This window comes from Saccopteryx leptura, chromosome 2 (assembly GCF_036850995.1).
Source record: "Saccopteryx leptura isolate mSacLep1 chromosome 2, mSacLep1_pri_phased_curated, whole genome shotgun sequence".
Classification (NCBI taxonomy): Eukaryota; Metazoa; Chordata; class Mammalia; order Chiroptera; family Emballonuridae; genus Saccopteryx; species Saccopteryx leptura.
The window spans coordinates 243,043,109-243,062,538 of NC_089504.1; the positions used below are offsets into that span (position 1 = coordinate 243,043,109).

The 19,430-nt window shown below is 48.1% G+C and overlaps 1 protein-coding gene across 3 annotated transcripts in view; it reads right to left on the reverse strand.

The window, feature by feature from the left end:
* RPH3A (rabphilin 3A) overlaps positions 1-19,430 on the reverse strand; it is a 79,445-nt gene that overhangs the window by 38,847 nt on the left and 21,168 nt on the right. For 2 of the 3 annotated variants that reach the window (XM_066370859.1, XM_066370857.1), the window contains exons 3-4: positions 9,783-9,871; positions 5,450-5,461 (exon numbers count right to left, since the gene is read on the reverse strand). In XM_066370859.1, coding sequence (XP_066226956.1) covers positions 5,450-5,461; positions 9,783-9,853 — 83 coding nt within the window. In that variant the 5' untranslated portion in view covers positions 9,854-9,871. The remainder of the gene's footprint in view (positions 1-5,449; positions 5,462-9,782; positions 9,872-19,430) is intronic. The other variant, XM_066370858.1, reaches the window with a different exon arrangement.

The following is a 19,430-nucleotide window of genomic DNA, read 5'->3' on the forward strand; positions in this document are numbered from 1 at the left end:
TTTATTGCCTCTCCCCTCCCCACCCCCCACCAGAATGTGGGTTCTGGGCAGGCAGGGGCCTTGTCTGGGTCTGAGTCACTATCATGTCGGTGGTATCTAGTATAGTGTCTGAGAGTCAGTAAGCACAGAACATTTTTTAATAGAAGGTGTGTTCAGTGTCTAATCATGGGTGTGACACACAGAGAGGCGGAAGCAATGGAAGGGACTTAGTTTGGGGACCAGGGAGAGCACCATGAGTAAGCGCCGTGTATGTTGGGACCTCAATGAGGATTTACTGTGATGCTGGTGAACCTTCACTACGGGACCCCTTGTTTGCAGTGGCGCCTTTTGAGACCCTGCGATGGGCCCAAGTAGCGGTTTTAGGATCTGAAAAATTTGCAATAGCAATATATTTTTGTGTTCTTTATCTTGAAGGGAAACCCTTTTCATTACAGCAGTCTCAGACCTCACTGAGCTATGGCGGGCCGCGGCCGAGGCCCCAGAGACAAGCTGAAGTTGGGGAGGGGGGATCAGAGGAAGAGCCTGGGCGTAGCAGAGGGGGGTCTTCACATAGGCCCGGAGGTGAGAATGCAGGCTGTGTGTCTGAGGAGGTGAAGCGTGATAAACATGGTAACCCGCCTACAGGATGGTTCTCAACGACCCCTGCGTCCTGGTACTCCCACCCAGAGCAAACAGGGAAATGAGATGGTTTTTAAAACCAAAGCCTTTGCTCTCAAGAGTCTCTCCCCTGGGTTGGGGAGCACTGTGAGCTTGGGGACCTCATGAATGCTCCTGTGACAAAATGATGGCTTCTTTGTCTACGGCCCCCGGCCACAAGATTCCAGCTTCACATCCTTAAGACCAGAATCCAGTGTTGGAATCTTGTTCAGGACCAAAGCTGCAGAGCCAAGCCTTGCTTCCTTGGACAAGTTACTCAGAGCATTGGATCCAATCCAGAAAATACCCAGAGGCCCTACTGTGCACCACTTTGAGCCCTCCTTGACCTGGCAGAGCTCAAGATCAGACTTCTGAATCTGTCACTTGTTAACAATGTGTACTGGGGCTCCGCACTGCTCTGAACGTCAGTTTCTGGAGCTGTTAAGTGAAAATGATTTCATGTCTGTTTCCTGCTGGGACCCTCAGAGGCTGCATGAGGAGAGACCCCTGGCTTACTGGCTGAGACAGGTCAGGGCAAAGAGGGCTGGCCTGTCTCCAGTCTTACTCACATATCTCAGACAAAGCTTCCTGGAGAAACACTGAAGGACACCTGCCTCCTATCCCCCCAAAGAGTTGCAGCCACAGTTTCCTAACTGCTCTCTGCAGATCCCTAAAGGGATCTCAAGGGGCTGCAGGGGAGTGGGCCGAAGAGAGACGTAGTAGGCTGGGAACTACACTCTCCATTCCCACATCAGCCTGATGGCAAGGCTGGGTCCCCAACACTAACAAAACAAAGATACTGCCTGACCAGGCGGTGGTACAGTGGATAGAGCATCAGCCTGGGATGCTGAGGACCCAGGTTCAAAACCCTGAGGTCGCTGGCTTGAGCGTGGGCTCATCCGGCTTGAGTTCAGGCTCACCAGCTTGAGCTCAGGGTTGCTGGCTTGAGCAAGGGATCACTGGCTCTACTGGAGCCCCCCAGTCAAGGCACATATGAGAAAGCAGTCAATGAACAACTAAGGTGCCACAACAAGAAGTTGATACTTCTCATCTCTCTCCCTTCCTGTCTGTCTGTCCTTCTCTCTCTCTCTCTCACTAAAAAAAGAAACAAACCAAAAAAGCCCCAAGGATATTAGTAAAGAACATCAAGAGAAAAAATGTAAGATAATTAAATATTTTATATTTAATTAAAGCATCAAATATGGGTTATTGCATTGATGACCTCAATACTTCTAAGTGTCTGTGCCCTCTGCTATGTGAATTTTAAATGGTCCTCACCAAAGAATCAGAATTTATTTTCCTACCTCCTGAATCCTGCCTGGCCTTATGACTTGCTTTGGTCAATAAAACGCAGAAGAGTGATGTCATGCTAGTCCCAAAGCCAAGCCTGCAAAAGCCTTGTGTGTCTCTGCTTAATCTCTTACACCTCTGCCATGACATGACAGCAAGTCCAGGACAGATTGTTGGAGCCTGAGAGACATGTGGAGCAGAGGTGAGTCATTCCAGCCACAGCCATCCTACATCAGTTGGCCCTTCGATGCATAAGTGAGTCCAGCCAGGATCAGCAGAGACACCGGCCAAGCCTAGGTTCCTGAAAACAAACAATTGTTCCACACCACAGAGTTTTAAGGTGTTTGTTACACAGAAAAGGCTAGCTGATACAGTGTCCAATCTGACAACAACAAACAAATGTGAAGCTTGTTAGACTCCCTATGGTAGACTCCCTACACGTACGTCACACAGTCTGGTATTATTTTGAATTAAAGTTGTGCAAAGGTCACTGTGATGTGTTTAATGACTTCAGCTGCTAAAGGTTTTATCCAGCCCCACTCTTACCTGTCTTATCTATTCAGCTTCTGAATAAAATATTAATCAAAGAGTTCCACTGCTGATACAAAGTCTAAAGATCGATGCAATTGATCTGCTCATTTTCCAGATGCCTGCCACTCAGAGGAGAGAAGGGGATGGTCAAGAAACAGGCTCATGACTGGGGGCTTGAGAAACCGGCATGCTGGACATGCTTGATCGCTAACTGCATACACCTCCTTGGCTGCATCCAGAAAGAATCAGAAGGAGCCCTGCCACCAAACCAGCGCTCGAGGCCCTAATAGCAAAGGAATTAGTCCTGACTCCCGGGGGAAGCCTCTCACAGATGTTTCTCCCTAAAACACCACAAAGGGCTCCCACCTCCTTTCTGCCTCCCACCCTAATTCTTCATTTCGTGCACACAGTAGTCAGGTAACAAATACCCACCAGATGTCTCTTTTAATGAATTATAACTCTCGAAAGGAGTGCGATGATGGAAGTGCTGTCGGGACGCAGGGGCTCTGAAGCATTACACAGTGGTGCTGTGCAGAAAATTAAGCCTTTTCCTTTCCTTTCTTCTTCTCCCCCCACCCCCATGCCGGCAGAGACAGGTGTCAGCAGGAAGTCGCTTTATAGCGCAGTGGATGAGATTTTAATGAATCCTGAAGGAAAGGCTGGGACAGGAGGGGAGGCCACACCACAAAATGTGTCACATGTGGCCCGTCAGTTGAAAGGCCTTTTGGGATGAAATTCACCCTGCCCAGACGAGAGGGGGATGCTGAGGGCTGCCACAGTCCCCCACCCCCTTCAGAATGCTAAGAAGGGACTCTAGGGCTCCTGCGACTCTGCTAAGCCAGACTGCGTTCCATTTGGTTCTTCTGAGGTTCCACGCTCTCTCTCATATTTGGAGTTTGCACATGCTGTTCCCCTACCTGGAATTCCTCTGTCTCTTCTTTCTCTCGCTCTCCCCTCACTTGACCTCATCTTACATTTCACGTCCCCCGTCACGACCCTCAAGCCCGGGCTAGGTGCCCCTGTGGCGCTTCCTTGGCCCACTGTGACTCTGCTGTCACAGCTTCTTGCACACATGGAACATATTTGTTGGTGACTTGCTGTTCGTGTGTTTGTAGACCCCTCTAGACACACACTCATACTTTGGCTCCCCCTGTGTTCCTGGTGCTGAAGACAGTGCTTGGTACGTAGTAGACAGACAGGGAACAGTTGTTAATGAAGGAAGGTGGGGAGGGGAGAGGGGAGGGGAGGGGTGGGGGAAGGACTTCCGGTATTCAGGAAGCCTCCAGGAGCCTTTGGACCCTCTGGAGTCATGAGCTTCTCTTTTGTGACACTCATATTTATAATCTGACGATGTCTCAACACCTCTCCCTGGCATTTCTGAAGAACATACTCATGATATTCGTCCATAAAAAGCAGATCTAGTCTGGCCAGAGTCTTACTGGCTGACAACAGAAATTGCAGAACATTCAAATGATCTTTAGCAATCAACTTATCCAAAGCTCTCATTTGACAGATGGAGAGACTGAGACACAGAAATGAGAAAATCATTTCCGAGGGTCCCCTTATTAATGTTAAGAAAACCTAGAGGGTTCTGGGCCTGATGATATGATCATTTGGGTTCAAAAAAGCTGAACAAATTGTGCAAGTGACAAATATACATGCAATGTATATCTACAAGGGAAGTATATTAGGTATGAATGTATATATGTATGTACAATGTATATGTACACTCAAGTAAGGCAATGTTATGATTCACACCTTCCTCTGGCTTTGCTCAGTGCTTCACAGTTTGTAAAGCTTTCCCGAGCATCTCATTTTATCCTACCACCACCTGGTGAGGGAGGAAGGAGGGGCTATCACTGAAGGACGGGTTATCATGTCTGTCTGACAAAGGAGAGAGCCAGGGCTCAAGTAGGCGAAGGGCAGTGCCTGGGGCCTCACCGACACTGAGTACCAGAGCAGGAGTCAGACTGGGTCTTCTGACCCCAGACGCCACACTCCACTAGTGGCTCTGTGATGACATCCCCATCATGGGGAGGATAAGAATGACTTCCCAGAGTTTCTGAGTGTGTCCACATAGCCTGAGCCCAGTCTGTGCTGCAGCCAGCTGTTCATTTATGGGACCCAGCATCCAATCTGTCATGCCTATTTGGGAAATGAATCCAATTTCAAATACACAAGTTGCGAGCAAAGCCAGGACCTCTGAGCCAAGGGCAGTTCACTGGGAAATAAGGCTGACCTCCCATGAGGTGACAGGGACAGTATGGATGGCATGTAACTTCCCACAAGCTCTGTTCTGCTCATCATCATCTTTTATTAATAGTAGTAGTTGATCTGAATTAACATTTTCTTTATCTAAGAACAGTGTTCCCAGGCAAAATGCTGCAGAAGCAGGGGCCCAGGGGGGTCAATAAACTTGTTGAAATCCTATAGCTTACTAACAAGAATAAAACTGAGGGCTCTCCCTCCTTTCATCAAGATATATATATATATTTTTTTATTCAGTGAGAGAAGGAGAGGCAGAGACAGACTCCCACATGTGCCCTGACCAGGACCCATCTGGCAATCCCACTAGTGGCCATGCTCTGCCCATCTGGGGCATTGCTTCATTGTTCAGCAACTGAGCTCTTCTTAGCACCTAAGGCAGAGGTCATGGATCCATCCTCAGTGCCTGGGGCTAATTCGCTCTAATTGAGCCATGGCTGCAGGAGGGAGAGAGAGAGAGAGAAAAGCGAGAGGGGAGGGGTGGAGAAGCAGATGGGCACTTCTCCTGTGTGCCCTGACTGGAAATTGAACCTGGGACATTCATCCGCTGGGCCAATGCTCTACCACTGAGCCAACTGGCCAGGGCACTTAAATATTTTTTTTTTAGGAATGTAAAATTGGCTAGTTCCTTTTTAACCATCTCTCTGTAGAGGAAAGTCACTTTGATCAGAAAAAAAAGATGCGATTCAGTTGATTGAAAAAGAAAGTAATAGCATAAAGTACTCACTGTTCTTTATCACTGAAGGAAGGCAGAGAAGAGAAAGAAAGAAAGAAAAAATCAGGAGAGAAATCTTATAATGATACCAACATGGTCTGGAGGCAAAACCACACAGTTTAAATTACAACGACCTACTTCCAGGTTTTACCCCTGCTCGCCATTATCTTATTCCGCCACATCTAAAACAAGGTTACTGCCACACAGGCTTGCAAAATCCACAGCTGCGATTAAAATGACGAAATCAGTTTGGCTTAGTAATTAACCAAGAGAATCACCTCTGTATTTAAATAATGGGTTTGAGGTCCTGAAGAGAAATCACTTGATAATGACATGGCCAACGTCATTCTCGGATTTAGTCATCCCACACACTTTGAGGAGGGCCATGAGCCCCAAACAGTAATTAGACCATCCAAAAGCAGAATTATTGGTGCCCCAGTTTCAGGAAGCGAAACTCCATTCTAGAAAGGAGAGCAACATCCCTATTTGATTAGGTGTGAGACCACAGACACACACCTACCATGTGTCCCATCTTTGTGTCTCAGATTCCACCTCTGATCACTGGTGCTCTGTCGCTTGCAGACTGAGAAGCTATAGGGAAGCATCAACTCCCCAGCATTTCTCCCCGTGTTTTCCCGACACACAGAGCTAAACCACTGCCCTGCCCTCGCCAGAGCAGATGCATTCCTTCCCTTCAAATAACATCACGTGTTTCAGACACTGCTGTCAGACTCAAGGAGGCCAAGAGAGGTAGGCATCTGAAAATCCCAAAAGCAGTGAATGTATCTAGCTAGCCAGCAGCGAATGAAGGCTAGATGTCTTCATTTCCCGGAGAAAGACATTAGGAGTGCCTGCATTAGCACATCACCCCTGCAGCCGACCAGAGAGCATGTGTGATGACTATAATCTACCCATTAGCATTTATTGGAAAACAATTTTAATATCTGAAGAAAGTGCAGGAGCAATCAAGCCAGCCAGATGCGCTCAGAATGCCGAGAGATGTTCCACAGCGGCCTGGGAGCACTTGTGATGAACCGGCATCCAGGCTGTTTGAATAATTCTAATTTAATTGTTAAGCAAATCGGTTGGCTTTGTATCGACTAAAGTCAACTCGGGATGGATGGGATTTTAATTAACTGACATTTCAGAAATAAATATTTTACCCCATCCACCCTTCAGGCAACTGTTTATCTTACAGAGACACACTTTTTGGCTGATGGAATATTTTCTGCAAAAGAAGTTTGGCTCCAAGAGACATGATGGGAAGGGCTCAGGAGAGCAGGTGTTTCCTTCCAAAAAAGAAACCAATAGAGTTCAGTGTGGTCTTCAAAAGTGTAAGGTTTTAGGTAGGAGAAGTAAAGCGACAGGGGCTTTTGCCTCAGAGACCATGGGTGGACCGCCTATTCAGAAAGACCCCTCACTATAAACCTAGTTAGGTCCCAGGTAAGTTAGAGCAACACTCTTTTCATGCAGTTAGTTCTGGGATTTAAAAGTAAGGGAATTCTCCAATGAGTCTTCCCCATTTCATAATAAAGAAATAAAATAGACCTCCTCATAATAAAAATAATTTCCCTTCTTTGAAAGACTCTATTACGAAAAAGAAAAGAGAAGGCTTGGACTGAGAAAAGATTTGCAAAACATATACCCAGCAAAGGACTTTCCTTTCTAACCTCTGGAGAAAAGTCCCTGAAGAACTTAATAACAAGACCAATGGCCTGGTTTAAAATGAACAAAGTATTAGAACAGATGATTCCACAAAGACGTTGTTATGTTGACAAGTTACGCAAGAAGATAGGCAACACCATAGCTGTTAGGGGAATGCACACATTAAAACCACAAAGAAGTACCACTATTCACATGCTAGAATGGTTAATATCCGAAAGACTGATCAGGTCAAGTGCTGGTGCGGAGGTGGAGAAGCTGGAAATTCCATACATTCCTGGTGGGACTTGGAAATGATGCTACTGATTTGAATAACAGTTTGGCAGTTCCTTAGAAAGTGAAGTAGACACCTACCACATAACTTAGGCATTCTACTCATAGGTATTCTCACCCAAGAGACATGAAAGCCTATGTTTGTACACAGTTTTGTCTGTACGAGCCAAAACCTGGAACACAACTCACATGTCCATCGGTAGAGACATGAATAAACATGGTGTGGTATCCACACCATGAAATATGCTATTTGTCTGTAAAGAGGAACAAACCACTGATGTGCAAACCAATATGGGTGGATCGTGAAATTATTATTCTGAGTGAAAGGAGAGAGATATCTCTCCCCCAAAAAGAGTATATGTGGTGTAATTCCATCCATATAAAATTATAGGAAATGTCAATTAATTTACAGTCACAGAAAGGAGATTAGTGATTACCTAGGGGTGCTAGGGGTGAGGAGGGACAAGGAGAGGTGACAAGCAGGCATGAGTATATATATACACATGTTTAAAAGTTATCCAACTATACTGCAAATGTGTCCTAAAGGGACATTCATTATACCTTTATACGGCAATTTAAAAAAGATATAAAAACAACCCCAGCAAACGAAATCCAGAACAGGGAGCTGTGAACAGTTAGCCAATGCAGATACCAGCTCTGTGTTCCAGAGGCTGACCTTGACCTTTTAACAAGCTGAACCTGAGACCCTCCCCCTTCAACTCTGTGCAGGACTCTGCAAGGGAGCACAAGTCACCCCGGTGAGCAACACACCTGGCACCTGGGTGTTGCAAATGCAAACCTCTGTGCAGAAAAATATTCCTGAGATAGATCTCCAGGATCCTTAGAGATTGAGCTCACAATAAAAAATTACCAAGCGTTCAAAGGACCAAGGCACGCTGAGTGAAAATCTGCGGGAACAGCACACAACAGACTTAGAAGGTCAAGGACTTCAGGCAGGGCATGCTGGTCAATGTTTAATAGTTGCATCGGTGGCTAGTGTTTACCATGACCAATGTGATGTCACTGAATACAGAACTGAGAAGACATAGGCAGGAGCGTACCATTATATTACATTTCCCCGTGCAGGTATAATACACACAAATAACGAAGAATAACAACATGCAGTAAAAGGATTAGGAAGTGATTACTTTGAGTGTTTACCACCTTTGTGTTTAATATCATTTAATTGTAAAACTGTATAGCTTAATTTTTAATAATGGCCGTGTTTAGCAGCCAGCTTGCAAAATGTCTGGAAATCTAACATCAGCTCTTATGAGCCATGATGGCCCAGAGCCAGCGCACCACTGATTCAGGTATAATTACCGGATACAGAATGTGGAGTTACCTTTATGTGAAATTCCCTCCCCCCTCTTTTTTTTTTTTTTTTTTTTTGTATTTTTCTGAAGCTGGAAACGGGGAGAGACAGTCAGACAGACTCCCGCATGCGCCTGACCGGGATCCACCCGGCACGCCCACCAGGGGGCGACGCTCTGCCCACCAGGGGGCGATGTTCTGCCCCTCCGGGGCATCGCTCTGTTGCAACCAGAGCCACTGTAGCGCCTGGAGCAGAGGCAAGGAGCCATCCCCAGCGCCCGGGCCATCTTTGCTCCAATGGAGCCTCGCTGCGGGAGGGGAAGAGAGAGACAGAGAGGAAGGAGAGGGGGAGGGGTGGAGAAGCAGATGGGCGCTTCTCCTGTGTGCCCTGGCCGGGAATCGAACCGGGACTTCTTTTTTTTTTTTTTTTTTTTACAGAGGAGAGGGAGAGACAGAGAGAGAGAAGGGGGGAGGAGCTGGAAGCATCAACTCCCATATGTGCCCTGACCAGGCAAGCCCAGGGTTTCAAACCGGCGACCTCAGCATTTCCAGGTCGACGCTTTATCCACTGCGCCACCACAGGTCAGGCCGAACCGGGACTTCTGCACGCCAGGCCGACCAGCCCCCCCCCCCTCTTTTTTTAATGATCAGGCCAAAAATAAGAAAACACCCTCCCGTGAGTCAGAGCCCGCTGGTGGCCCGTCACTTTGCGACCTGTGCTCCCGTCCATTTTATTTGATTGAGGAAACTGAGGCCCAAAGAGGGAGATTGGCTCATGATCACACAGTAAATGAGCTCAGTCCTAGAACCAGAACCAAGTCTGATTGTAGACACCAGGTCAGTGCTCTTACCACTCCACCGGCCGCCTAACAAGTGGGGCGAGCATGCAGCTCAAGATGTGATCTTGTTACTCCAACCTTGCAAAGCAGTAAAATCAGTGACGTTTCCATGACAAAGCTCCCACTAGGTTCCTTCCCCACCCCAGGGCAAGAGATTCTAGCTCTTTGTTTGCTATTCCTTTCCTCCTCCAAGGTTGGAACTCTCAGACCTCCTTGACCCCAAACCAGCCCAACCCAGGAAGCCCCAGGTGACTTACTTGGACTGAAGGGAATGGTCACTGGGGCACACCCAACGGCTGGAGCTGCCGCTGAAGACGGTGTCGGTCATGGCAGATATCCCGTGTGCCTGGAAAACAGTGACCCACAGAGAACGTCATGCGAACAGTGATTCAGCCACTTCTTACTTCCCAAGTCCCTGCTCTCTGCCAAGCACGCCGGGGGGACACAGAGAAGACAGGGAACTTCCCACAGCTGTCCACTTGCCAGGGGGGAACCTCAGCCTTAAAGAGGGAAAGTTCCCGCCAGAGGTCCCAGCTCCCTACCGGCAGCAAATGGATCAGAGCCGAAGCTCCCCCCTCCAACCCACCTTCTTCCCCATCACAGACCCAAGGCCACATACCCAGCAGGGCTAGGGTCAGAGTCCCCGGGGGTCCCGATTTCCCTGAGGGTCTGGTGACAGCACAGCCTATTTCCCGGGGAAGCTGACGAGGTGGGAAGTTGGAAGGGGAACAGGAAAAAGACCTTCTTATCCCTGCAGCCCGTGGAAGTAGTAAAGCTGGGTGAAGCCAAAGCAGGGCTTCCTGGTTGGACACGTGGGACAGAAACCTATTATGCAGAAGCCATTTCGTCAGCCCCCATGTAGTATAACGTGATCTTCCCAGGTTAACGTGACCATTCCATTGTTTCCACTTCAAAATCAGAAGAGAGAGACAGCTCCTGCTGTGAAGGAAATTTGCTGAGAAGAACCTTGAAGTCTCATTATTGCTTGTGCCAAGAGCTGAGCGAGGCTGCCCCGGCCCCCTAGGGACCCTGGCCCCTGCTGGGTGCCCAGAGCCTCCGTCCCTGGGTAATGAACTTCCCTGGCTGGCTCTGGTCTGGACTGTGGAACGTCATTTGAAAACCTCCTCAGCTGCTTTGCGGCAGAGATAAAACAGGGCCCTTGGAGAATCCTGGGAGGCAGGGAGGGTTGGGGAAAGGAGGCAGTACTCTCCCAGGAACTCTGATCTCCAAATTCTGTTGTCTTCAAGGCAGAACCTGGCCTGTCGCCCCCTCCTGCCTTCAGTTATGCACGCTAGAAACTCGTTTCCTATTAAAATTCTGCCTGCAAAGTCCACTGTTGACCGCCCCTGGACGGCACCCAGCTCCATTGCTCCGGGCCAGAAGCCGCCCTGGACAGCACTGGTTATTTCTGCATGGCCACTCAGGGCTCTCAAAGCAATTAACATGCCAGGATTGAACTCTTAACCCAGTCAACCGGGCCTGGGCCAGGTTATGGAATGGCCTGAGGACTGGGGCATCTGGAGGACTGTCCTGGAGAAAGGAGGCCACATGGTTCACAGGCAGATTCCGGCTCAGGGGGTGTGGAATACAGGGGGAGGGGAGGAGGCATCGTGGACACTGTTGATGCCCTTAACCAATGACGTGTCTGACCCCAGCCTCTAGGAATGGGAGCGACTAAGGGCTCATAGCAGCACCATTTCCCAGAGGCTGACCCTTAGCCCACAAGAACTGCTGCTGCCTTGCCCAGAAACACCAAGAGGGCTATACTCACCCCGGGAGCGACCCAAAGCCAATGGCTGATAAGGGAAAAGTGTAAAAAAAGCACAGCCCCTTGTCTCAGGGGCCAGCACACCAGAACCCCTCCGTGGGATCAGGCTGAGGCCAGATTCCAGCTGCAGCCACATCCAAGTCCAGTGTCCCCACTGCCCTGCTCTGAGTCCATCACTAGCACGAGAAACCCCAGCTCAGGTTCTGTATCTAGAGAACTTGACCTCACTTTGGAGTAGTAAGGGAAATAAGTGGTAAGGAGAATAAGTAGCAAGGGGAATAAGGGCAATAAGTAGGTTTAAGAAAAGTGGGTTCTGACCCCTGAGCTCATTGTGCACCCCGGGCAGGCCACCTGACCATTTCCCAACCTGACAAAGCAGGAGCCTAGAATGTCCTCCTCCCTGCCTGCAGATGACGACTCTCCATGAAGTCCAGCCCAGATCTCAGGTCTGAGAATGGGAGGGAGTCCAGAGGGGAGCCTCTGATGTTTTCAGATCACCCCCACTTTCCCGTGCCCCCAGAACATCACCACAATGGACAGGAGGCTCGCAGCCCCAGGGAGGACTGGGGGAGGGAAGCAAAAGTAGAGGAGGGTGTGTCAGGTAAATAGCATAGGACTGCAGACTTGGGACCAATGTGGAACCTTGGAGTCACTGAGCTGATGAGTTTAAGTACCTACCACGGTGCCCGACACACACAGGCACTTATAGAAGGGCAATTCCCTCTGCCTACTTCTCCTAGACTACAGTGTATCCAACAATAAATGACTGACATTTCTTGAGCGCCTACTATGAGCCAAATTCCATACCTTCATTATTTACTTTAATCCTTATAATTCTCGTCGGTAGGTCATATGATCCCCATTTTACAGATAAGAAAGCTGAGGCTCAGAGTGGTTAAGCCACCCACTTGAAATCACACAGCTACCAAGTAGCAGAGCCAGGATTCCAATTCTGTCTACAAAGCCCATATGCTGCTTGCTACTCACTACTCTGCCCACACTAGTAGAACAGTCCTGCCTGGGCTTTAGATTGTTGGGTTTTGATGAGTTTCTGGGGGATTGGTGGCAGTCCTGGACCTCTGTCCCCTGGCTGCATTCCTGTCTCTCAGCCTCAAAAACAGAGGCCTGCCCACTCGGACCTCTGCCTGGAGACACCGAGTGATCACACTCTTTAGCCTGCGCATGGCCAAGGCCATGGCTTAAGTCCAGTTCTGCAGCTGCAACTTTAGAAAGCATAAAATAACTGCCTCCCCTGAAAGCCAGAGGCCCCAGCTCTTTCCCCAGGCACAGGTGGCCCCACGGTCCTGGCGCAAACTCCAAGGAGCAGTTTACCTGCAGTAACAAAAGTAACAACAGCAAAAATTGATGGTTCAGTCATCAAGGGCTTGGTACATGCTAAGTACCGATCAAGTTTTACCTCATACAATCCTAGCAATAGCCTTATGAGATAGATGATCTTTTAATCCCATTCCACAGAAGAGTAACGGAGGCACAGAGAGTCTAGGTGGGCTTCCCAAGGTCCTGCTTAAAGTCTTCCAGTGAGGCAATCTAAATGCCTAATAACAAGCACTGGGTAGCTGGAGGATGGTGCTTCTGTGCAGTAGAGTACTACACAGCTATGAAGAATAATGAGACTATTGATGATGAGTATGGATTCAGCACCAAGATAAATGGTCTAGTGAAAAGATCAGGGTGTATGATGATGTTCCAGAAAAACACTATTTGTTTGCACAAGAGGAAGTTGGATATGTGCATATGATTGTTGGCAGTATATGAATAAAATATCTCTGCAAAGAATGCACAGAACTGATAACATCACTTGCTTCTGGGGCAGGAAACTGGGTAGCTGGGACTGAAGGGAAGGAGAATGTTCACAACATATCCCTTTATATTTGCAACCATGTGGATTTGTTAGCTCTTCATAAATAATAAAGTGCTTCAATGGCTGCTGATTGCACTTAAGATTTAAGATCCTCTCTGTGACCTCAAAGAACTGTCATAAACCCTCAGCCTTCTACTCTCTCTGTATTTCTGCCCATGCTCCACTCACACTGGCCATTCCAGTCACCAGGCCTTTGCCGCGACTGTTCTTTCTGCCTTGATACCATCTTTCCTCTCTTCTCATGTGAATGGCTGTATCACATGATCTGGTCTCTGCTCAAATGTCACCTCTTCCAGGACGCCTTCCCTGACTACACTCTCTAAGTCACCTCCTCAAACCCCATTACTTACTCTCACGGCACCCTGTTTGTTTCTCTTATAATATGTATCATTATTTGTAATGATTATTATGTTTGTATTTGCTGTTTGTCTCTCCACCTTTTATCGAAAATTCATGAGAGCAGAAGCCAGGTCTATATTTGTTCAACCACTGTACTTCCTGTACACACAGGGCCAGCTCCACAGGCCTGTGACGTATGCAGAAGGACCCTGCACTTGGCTTAATGCTCTGCTGTCATCATCTTGATATTCTTAATAATTTTTGGACAGAGGGGTCTCCTGCTTTCCCTTTGCAGCCAGTCCTGAGTATAACACAGAGTAGATGCTCAATAAATCTTCCGTAAGTCGTAGAGCTCAGTGAGTGCCGTGGGGGTACAATCATCTCCCGTCAGTGGCAGTGCCAGTCCCCGCTCCAGCTCTGCCCACCTCCACTGCTTGGCGCTAACCCTGACACAATCCTGAGTCGGAGATCCTGTCCCACACCCAGCAAAACCGGACTCAGGACCCCTCCCCTCTCCCTCTTTGTGCTGTGTTGCGCCTCCTTCTCCACTGGCTCCTCTGGCGCTGCTTGCTGAGGAATGAGACTCTCAGCAGGTTTTAGTTGAACTGGAAAACAACTCTTAAAGCACACTGAGCTTCAGAGCCACAGCAGGAATTGAAGCGTGACTCGGCAGGGGCTGGGCTGGGGCAGGCTGGCCCAGGCCTTAGGTGGCACTGCAGAGAACCTGCGTGAGCGCAGCTGTCCGCATGAAGTTCAATGCCAGAGTCGTCACCCCCACCCCCCCACCCCGCCCCATGCTCTTGGAATTAAACCAGATGCTTCTTCACAGCAGAGCATGCAGCAGCCAGCAGCTTGGACAGAGCCCAGGCAGTTCCATCTCTCTGTCTCTGTCCCCGCCCCTCCCTGCCTCCCCGGAGTCCAGCCCATCACTGCTCAATTAGGAACCCAGAACAACTCATTCCCACTATCTATCTGATGGCGTGTGGAATGCAACTCACACAAAGGGCCTCAAATAGGGGTAGAGTGAGGGTCCACGGACCAGATCCAGGCTGCAAAGAGGTTTTGCTTGGCCCAGGCAGTGATTTTTTTTTTTAAAGAAAAATTAAGCCAGTACTTTAAAAGTACAGGATTTAATTTAAAAATACAGATTGCCAGCTTCTCTTGAGAAATTGAAATAATAAAAAAATATTTATAAAACATCTGTTACTATGTGCCAGACACTGTTCTAGGCACTGGGGATACAGCATTAAAAACAAACACAAAAAAGGAAAACCACTGTTGTTATGTTACTCACCCCGTAGTAGGGAATACAGACAATAACCAAGCAAGTCAAATATAAAACAGAGCAGCTGATGATGAGCAATTTAAAGATAAATAAAACAGGAAAAAGGGACTGGTGCTTGAGAGAAACGGTTGACTTGAAATTGCTGGTCAGAGGGGGCACTCTGAGTGGAGATATTTGAGCAAAGAGCTGTAGAGGGCAATGGACTGTGCCATGTGGATATCTGAGATGGAGCATTCCAGGCAGAGGGGAAAGCAAGTGCAAAGGCCCTGGGGTGGGCATGTGCTGTGTAAGTTGGAGAAGTGGCAAGGAGGGGAGAGTGGCTAGAGGGGAGTGAGCAAGGGGGAGAAGGGTGGGAGCTGAGATCAGAGCAATTGGGGGCAGGGTGGGGGCATGTCAGATCATAAGGACCATTCAGGCTCCACTCTGATTCAGCAGCCATGGAAGAGTTGATCGAGAGCCAGCTGGAACAACAGGCCTTGGCTCCTTCCATGCTGAGCTGGTTGGTGCTCGAAACAGGACAGAGACAGTCCCAAGAGACACTCAAGATGAGGCTCCTCTGTGCTCCTGGTCTTAAACCACAGCAAGCTCACTGTCACCTCCTGTGATCCTCTCATTGCCATATAGCAATAATAGATGGCTCATGTCATGAGCCTGCAAACAGTCCCACGGGACAGTCCCCATTTTAAAGGATTTTAAGGTAAGCACAAAGCCCATGTCCCACACTGCTCTGCAACTTAAACAGATTGCAGTGACCACATGGTGAGGACCACCGTTGTGACAGTTGCTGCAGCTGCCCCATCGTAAGCCAGCCAGTCCCAGACGACATGCAAGCTGACCACAGATGTGAACAAGCCCAACCCAGATCATCCAAGTCTGGCCTAAACCAGAAGAACTATGCAGCCAGACTCAACCCAATCACTGATTTTAACAATCATGAGATTAAATAAAGGGTTGTTGTTCTAAATCTAAGCCACTAATCTCTGAGTGCTTTGTTATGCGGCAAACTCTGGTTGAGAAAGCAGCCCATCTTTGTAGGACAATGGCTGACCTCAGAAGCAGTCCTGGGATCCAACCCTAGCTCCTTTATTCATCTCCTGTGTGACTCCGGGAGTCACTTAGTCGTTCTGGGCCTCGGTGTTTACACCTGTAAAATGAGGACATAAAAATTCCTGTCTTCGTAGTGCCTACCTTGTAGGGTTGTTGGGAAGAGCTGATGAGTTAGCACATGCGCAGGGACCTTTCAATCTAAAATGCTTTTCAAGTCTTAGGCAAGGAGGTGACTGTTTTTGGCATTTGAGGGTGGGGCCGAGAAGAAAACAAAGGTCTAAATTCCAGGTATTTGTTTGAGTGAGACACCACAGCATGTATCTGCGGTGAAGAGCTCTTGTTTTTGCCTGTCCAGCATTATCTCACCTTTTGCAGAGGAAGGTAATAGCACCATAATTTTCCCTTTTTTTTTTTTTTTTTTTTTTTTTTTTTGTGACAGAGAGACAGAGAGAGGGACAGATAGGAACAGACAGGAAGGGAGAGAGATGAGAAGCATCAATTCTTCGTTGTGGCTTCTTAGTCTCCTTAGTTGTTTACTGATTGCTTTCTCATATGTGCCTTGACCGGGGGGCTACAGCAGAACAAGGGACCCCTTGCTCAAACCAGTGACCTTGGGCTCAAGCCAGCAACCTTGGGCTTCAAGCCAGTGACCTTTGGGCTCAAGCCAGCAACCATGGGGTCATGTTTATGATACTATGCTCAAGCCAGCAACCTCGGGGTTTGTATTTCTTTTTTTTTTTTTCTGAAGTGAGAAGTGGGGCAGCAGAGAGACAGACTCCTGCATGTGCCCGACTGGGATCCATCTGGCATGCCCCTAGGGGGTGATGCTCTGCCCATCTGGGCATTGCTCTGCTACAATTGGAGCCATTCTAGCACCTGAGGCAGAGGCCATGAGCCATCCTCAGCGCCTGGGCCAACTTTGCTCCAATGGAGCCATTGCTGCAGGAGGGGAAGAGAGAGACAGAGAGAAAGGAGAAGGGAAAGGGTGGAGAAGCAGATGGGCACTTTTGGTGCCCTGTCTTGGAATCGAACCCAGGACTTCCACATGCCGGGCTGACGCTCTACCACTGAGCCAACCTGCCAGGGCCAACCTTGGGGTTTTGAACCTGGATCCTCTGCATCCCAGTCCTACACTCTATCCACTGTGCCACCACTTGGTCAGGCCCATAATTTTTGAGAAATCATCTCTCTCTCTTTCTCAATATCAATCTGTGTGATCCAGGTGAAGCTCACCCAAACCTGATCCCTAGAGGTGAGCCAATGACCCTCGCGTGGCCAATTAGGACAGTACATCCCATGAGCTACCATGACTGGTTCAGGGATAGGCACATGACCCAATCTGGACCAATGAAGGCCTACCCTAAGACTTTTGCTGGAACTATATGGAACACTCTCTTTCCATTGGAGTTGCTAAGCTCAAAGAACAGAAGCCAGGAGCTGATATTGGTTACTTTAGTCACCATGTGGGAAATGTCTGCCAAAGGATGAAAGTAGAGCTGAGAGATGGAAAGAGACTGATTCCTGATGGTGTTGTTGGAATGCTAGAGCCAGCCTTACCTGAATTAATTAATTAATTAATTAATTAATTAATGGCAGGGACAGAGAGAGTCAGAGAAAGGGACAGATAGGGACAGACAGACAGAAAGGGAGAGAGATGAGAAACATCAATTCTTCGTTGCGACACCTTAGTTGTTCATTGATTGATTTCTCATATGTGCCTTGACCAGGGGGCTACAGCAGACCAAGTGACCCCTTGCTCGAGCCAGCAACCTTGGGCTCAAGCTGGTGAGCTTTGCTCAAACCAGATGAGCCCCCGCTCAACCTGGTGACCTCAGGGTCTTGAACTGGGTCCTCCACATCCCAGTCTGACACTCTATCCACTGCATCACCGCCTGGTCAGGCATCTTACTTGAATTTAATAATGGACTTTTTGGATGCCATGAACCAATATGTTTGTTCCGGTTTTTTTACCCCTCAAGTCAAATTTAAATTGAATTTCTGCATTGCAACCCTCTTGAATTCTTTCTGTGTCTTCATAGACCAGTTACCTAGGGGCAAACAGGGATCTCATAGGCAACCAAAACAAGTTGAGGTCTGGAAAAAATACACCAGTCTTCAGCCACTCCCTGTAACCCCTCCCCCCCCCCCCCACCTCAGAGGCACTGCCATCCAAGCCCAGGCCTTCCAGGAGGATAGGAGACATTTGTAAAGCATCCACATCAAGTCCTGCTGAGACCCTGCACTGACAATTAAAATTCAGTGACAATAAACAGACAGCACTAATTAAAAGCAAAACTAAGTACTTAATAAGACAAATGAGGTAGCAGTATTTAAAGTCAGGATGAGAGAGCTAGTGTTAATTAAAAACAAAGACTAATTTCTTTGCCTTCTGTAAAATATATTCTGTGTGTGTGTAGAAAAGACTTAGATTTGTTCCTGTAAAATATGCCACGGGAACAGACAGATTATGGGATTGGTTCTGCCTGGGGAGTCTTCCCAGAGGAGGGAAATTTGGGCTGGTCCTTGAAGGATGAGCTAGAGTGTGCAAGACATGAAGGATGGAGGAAAGGATGAGGGAACTGAGTGGGTGAAGGCTCAGAGGCTTCACTGGACAAGGGATGTGTAGGGAATGGAGGAATCCATGAGGATGGAGCCTGGGGTGATGGGAGGGCTGGAAGGAGGGGACCACAGGACTGAGAAGAGAGAGCGGCGCCAATGATGGACCTCTGTCACTGCTGGTCAGCAATGAGAGTATGTAGCATCTCTGGGACATTCCACCCAGACAGTGCCCACTTCCATTTAAATATCCAGAAGCTAAGATCACATACTTTTGCAGTCACTTACTTCAGCAAGGTGACTTAAGATATATGTTTGGGGGTCAAGCCGATTTTGCCAATTTTGAGCCTGACAAGTAGAATCACCTCCCTGAACCTCGGTTTTCTCATCTGGGCAATGGGAACAATAGGACTCACCTCAAACAGAATTATTGTGTGGATTGAGTGAGATCATGTATGCAGAGTCCTTGATTCAGGGCCTGGCACAAAATATCCCCTTGTCAAGAGAAATAATTCTCAGCTATGTTTTCCTAAGGAGGTGGGAGCCCAGCAGGAAATGTCTCAGACTTTTTGTAGCTAGAGTAAGAGCATAAAGCATGGTGATGATGATTGATGGAAATAACAATAACTATGTATTATGTTAATATGATCATAACAATAGGATTGTACTAAAGCAAGGGTCATTGGTTGAGAGCTGTGGTTGTCATTAGTGCTGCGGACTAAGTATTTCTGGCTTTCTACCCTGTGATAGGACACCCTTCCCTCTCCCTGGCAAGCTGGGTGGGGGTGGCCACCTAACCTGTTTTGATCAATGAAAAGACCCCAGGTTGTAACTCTAAAGCTGGTTCTTACTTCACCACATTCATCTTTTCCTGTCTTGACAATCACGGACGTGTGAGGATGGAGCCCCCTCAGTCCGGGTCCTGTGTGAGGCCCAATGCAGAGCACACACCCCTGCTAACCTACCACATCAAGGTAGTGTGAACGAGAAACAAATCTGTCGTTTTAGGCACCAAAACATTGGGGATT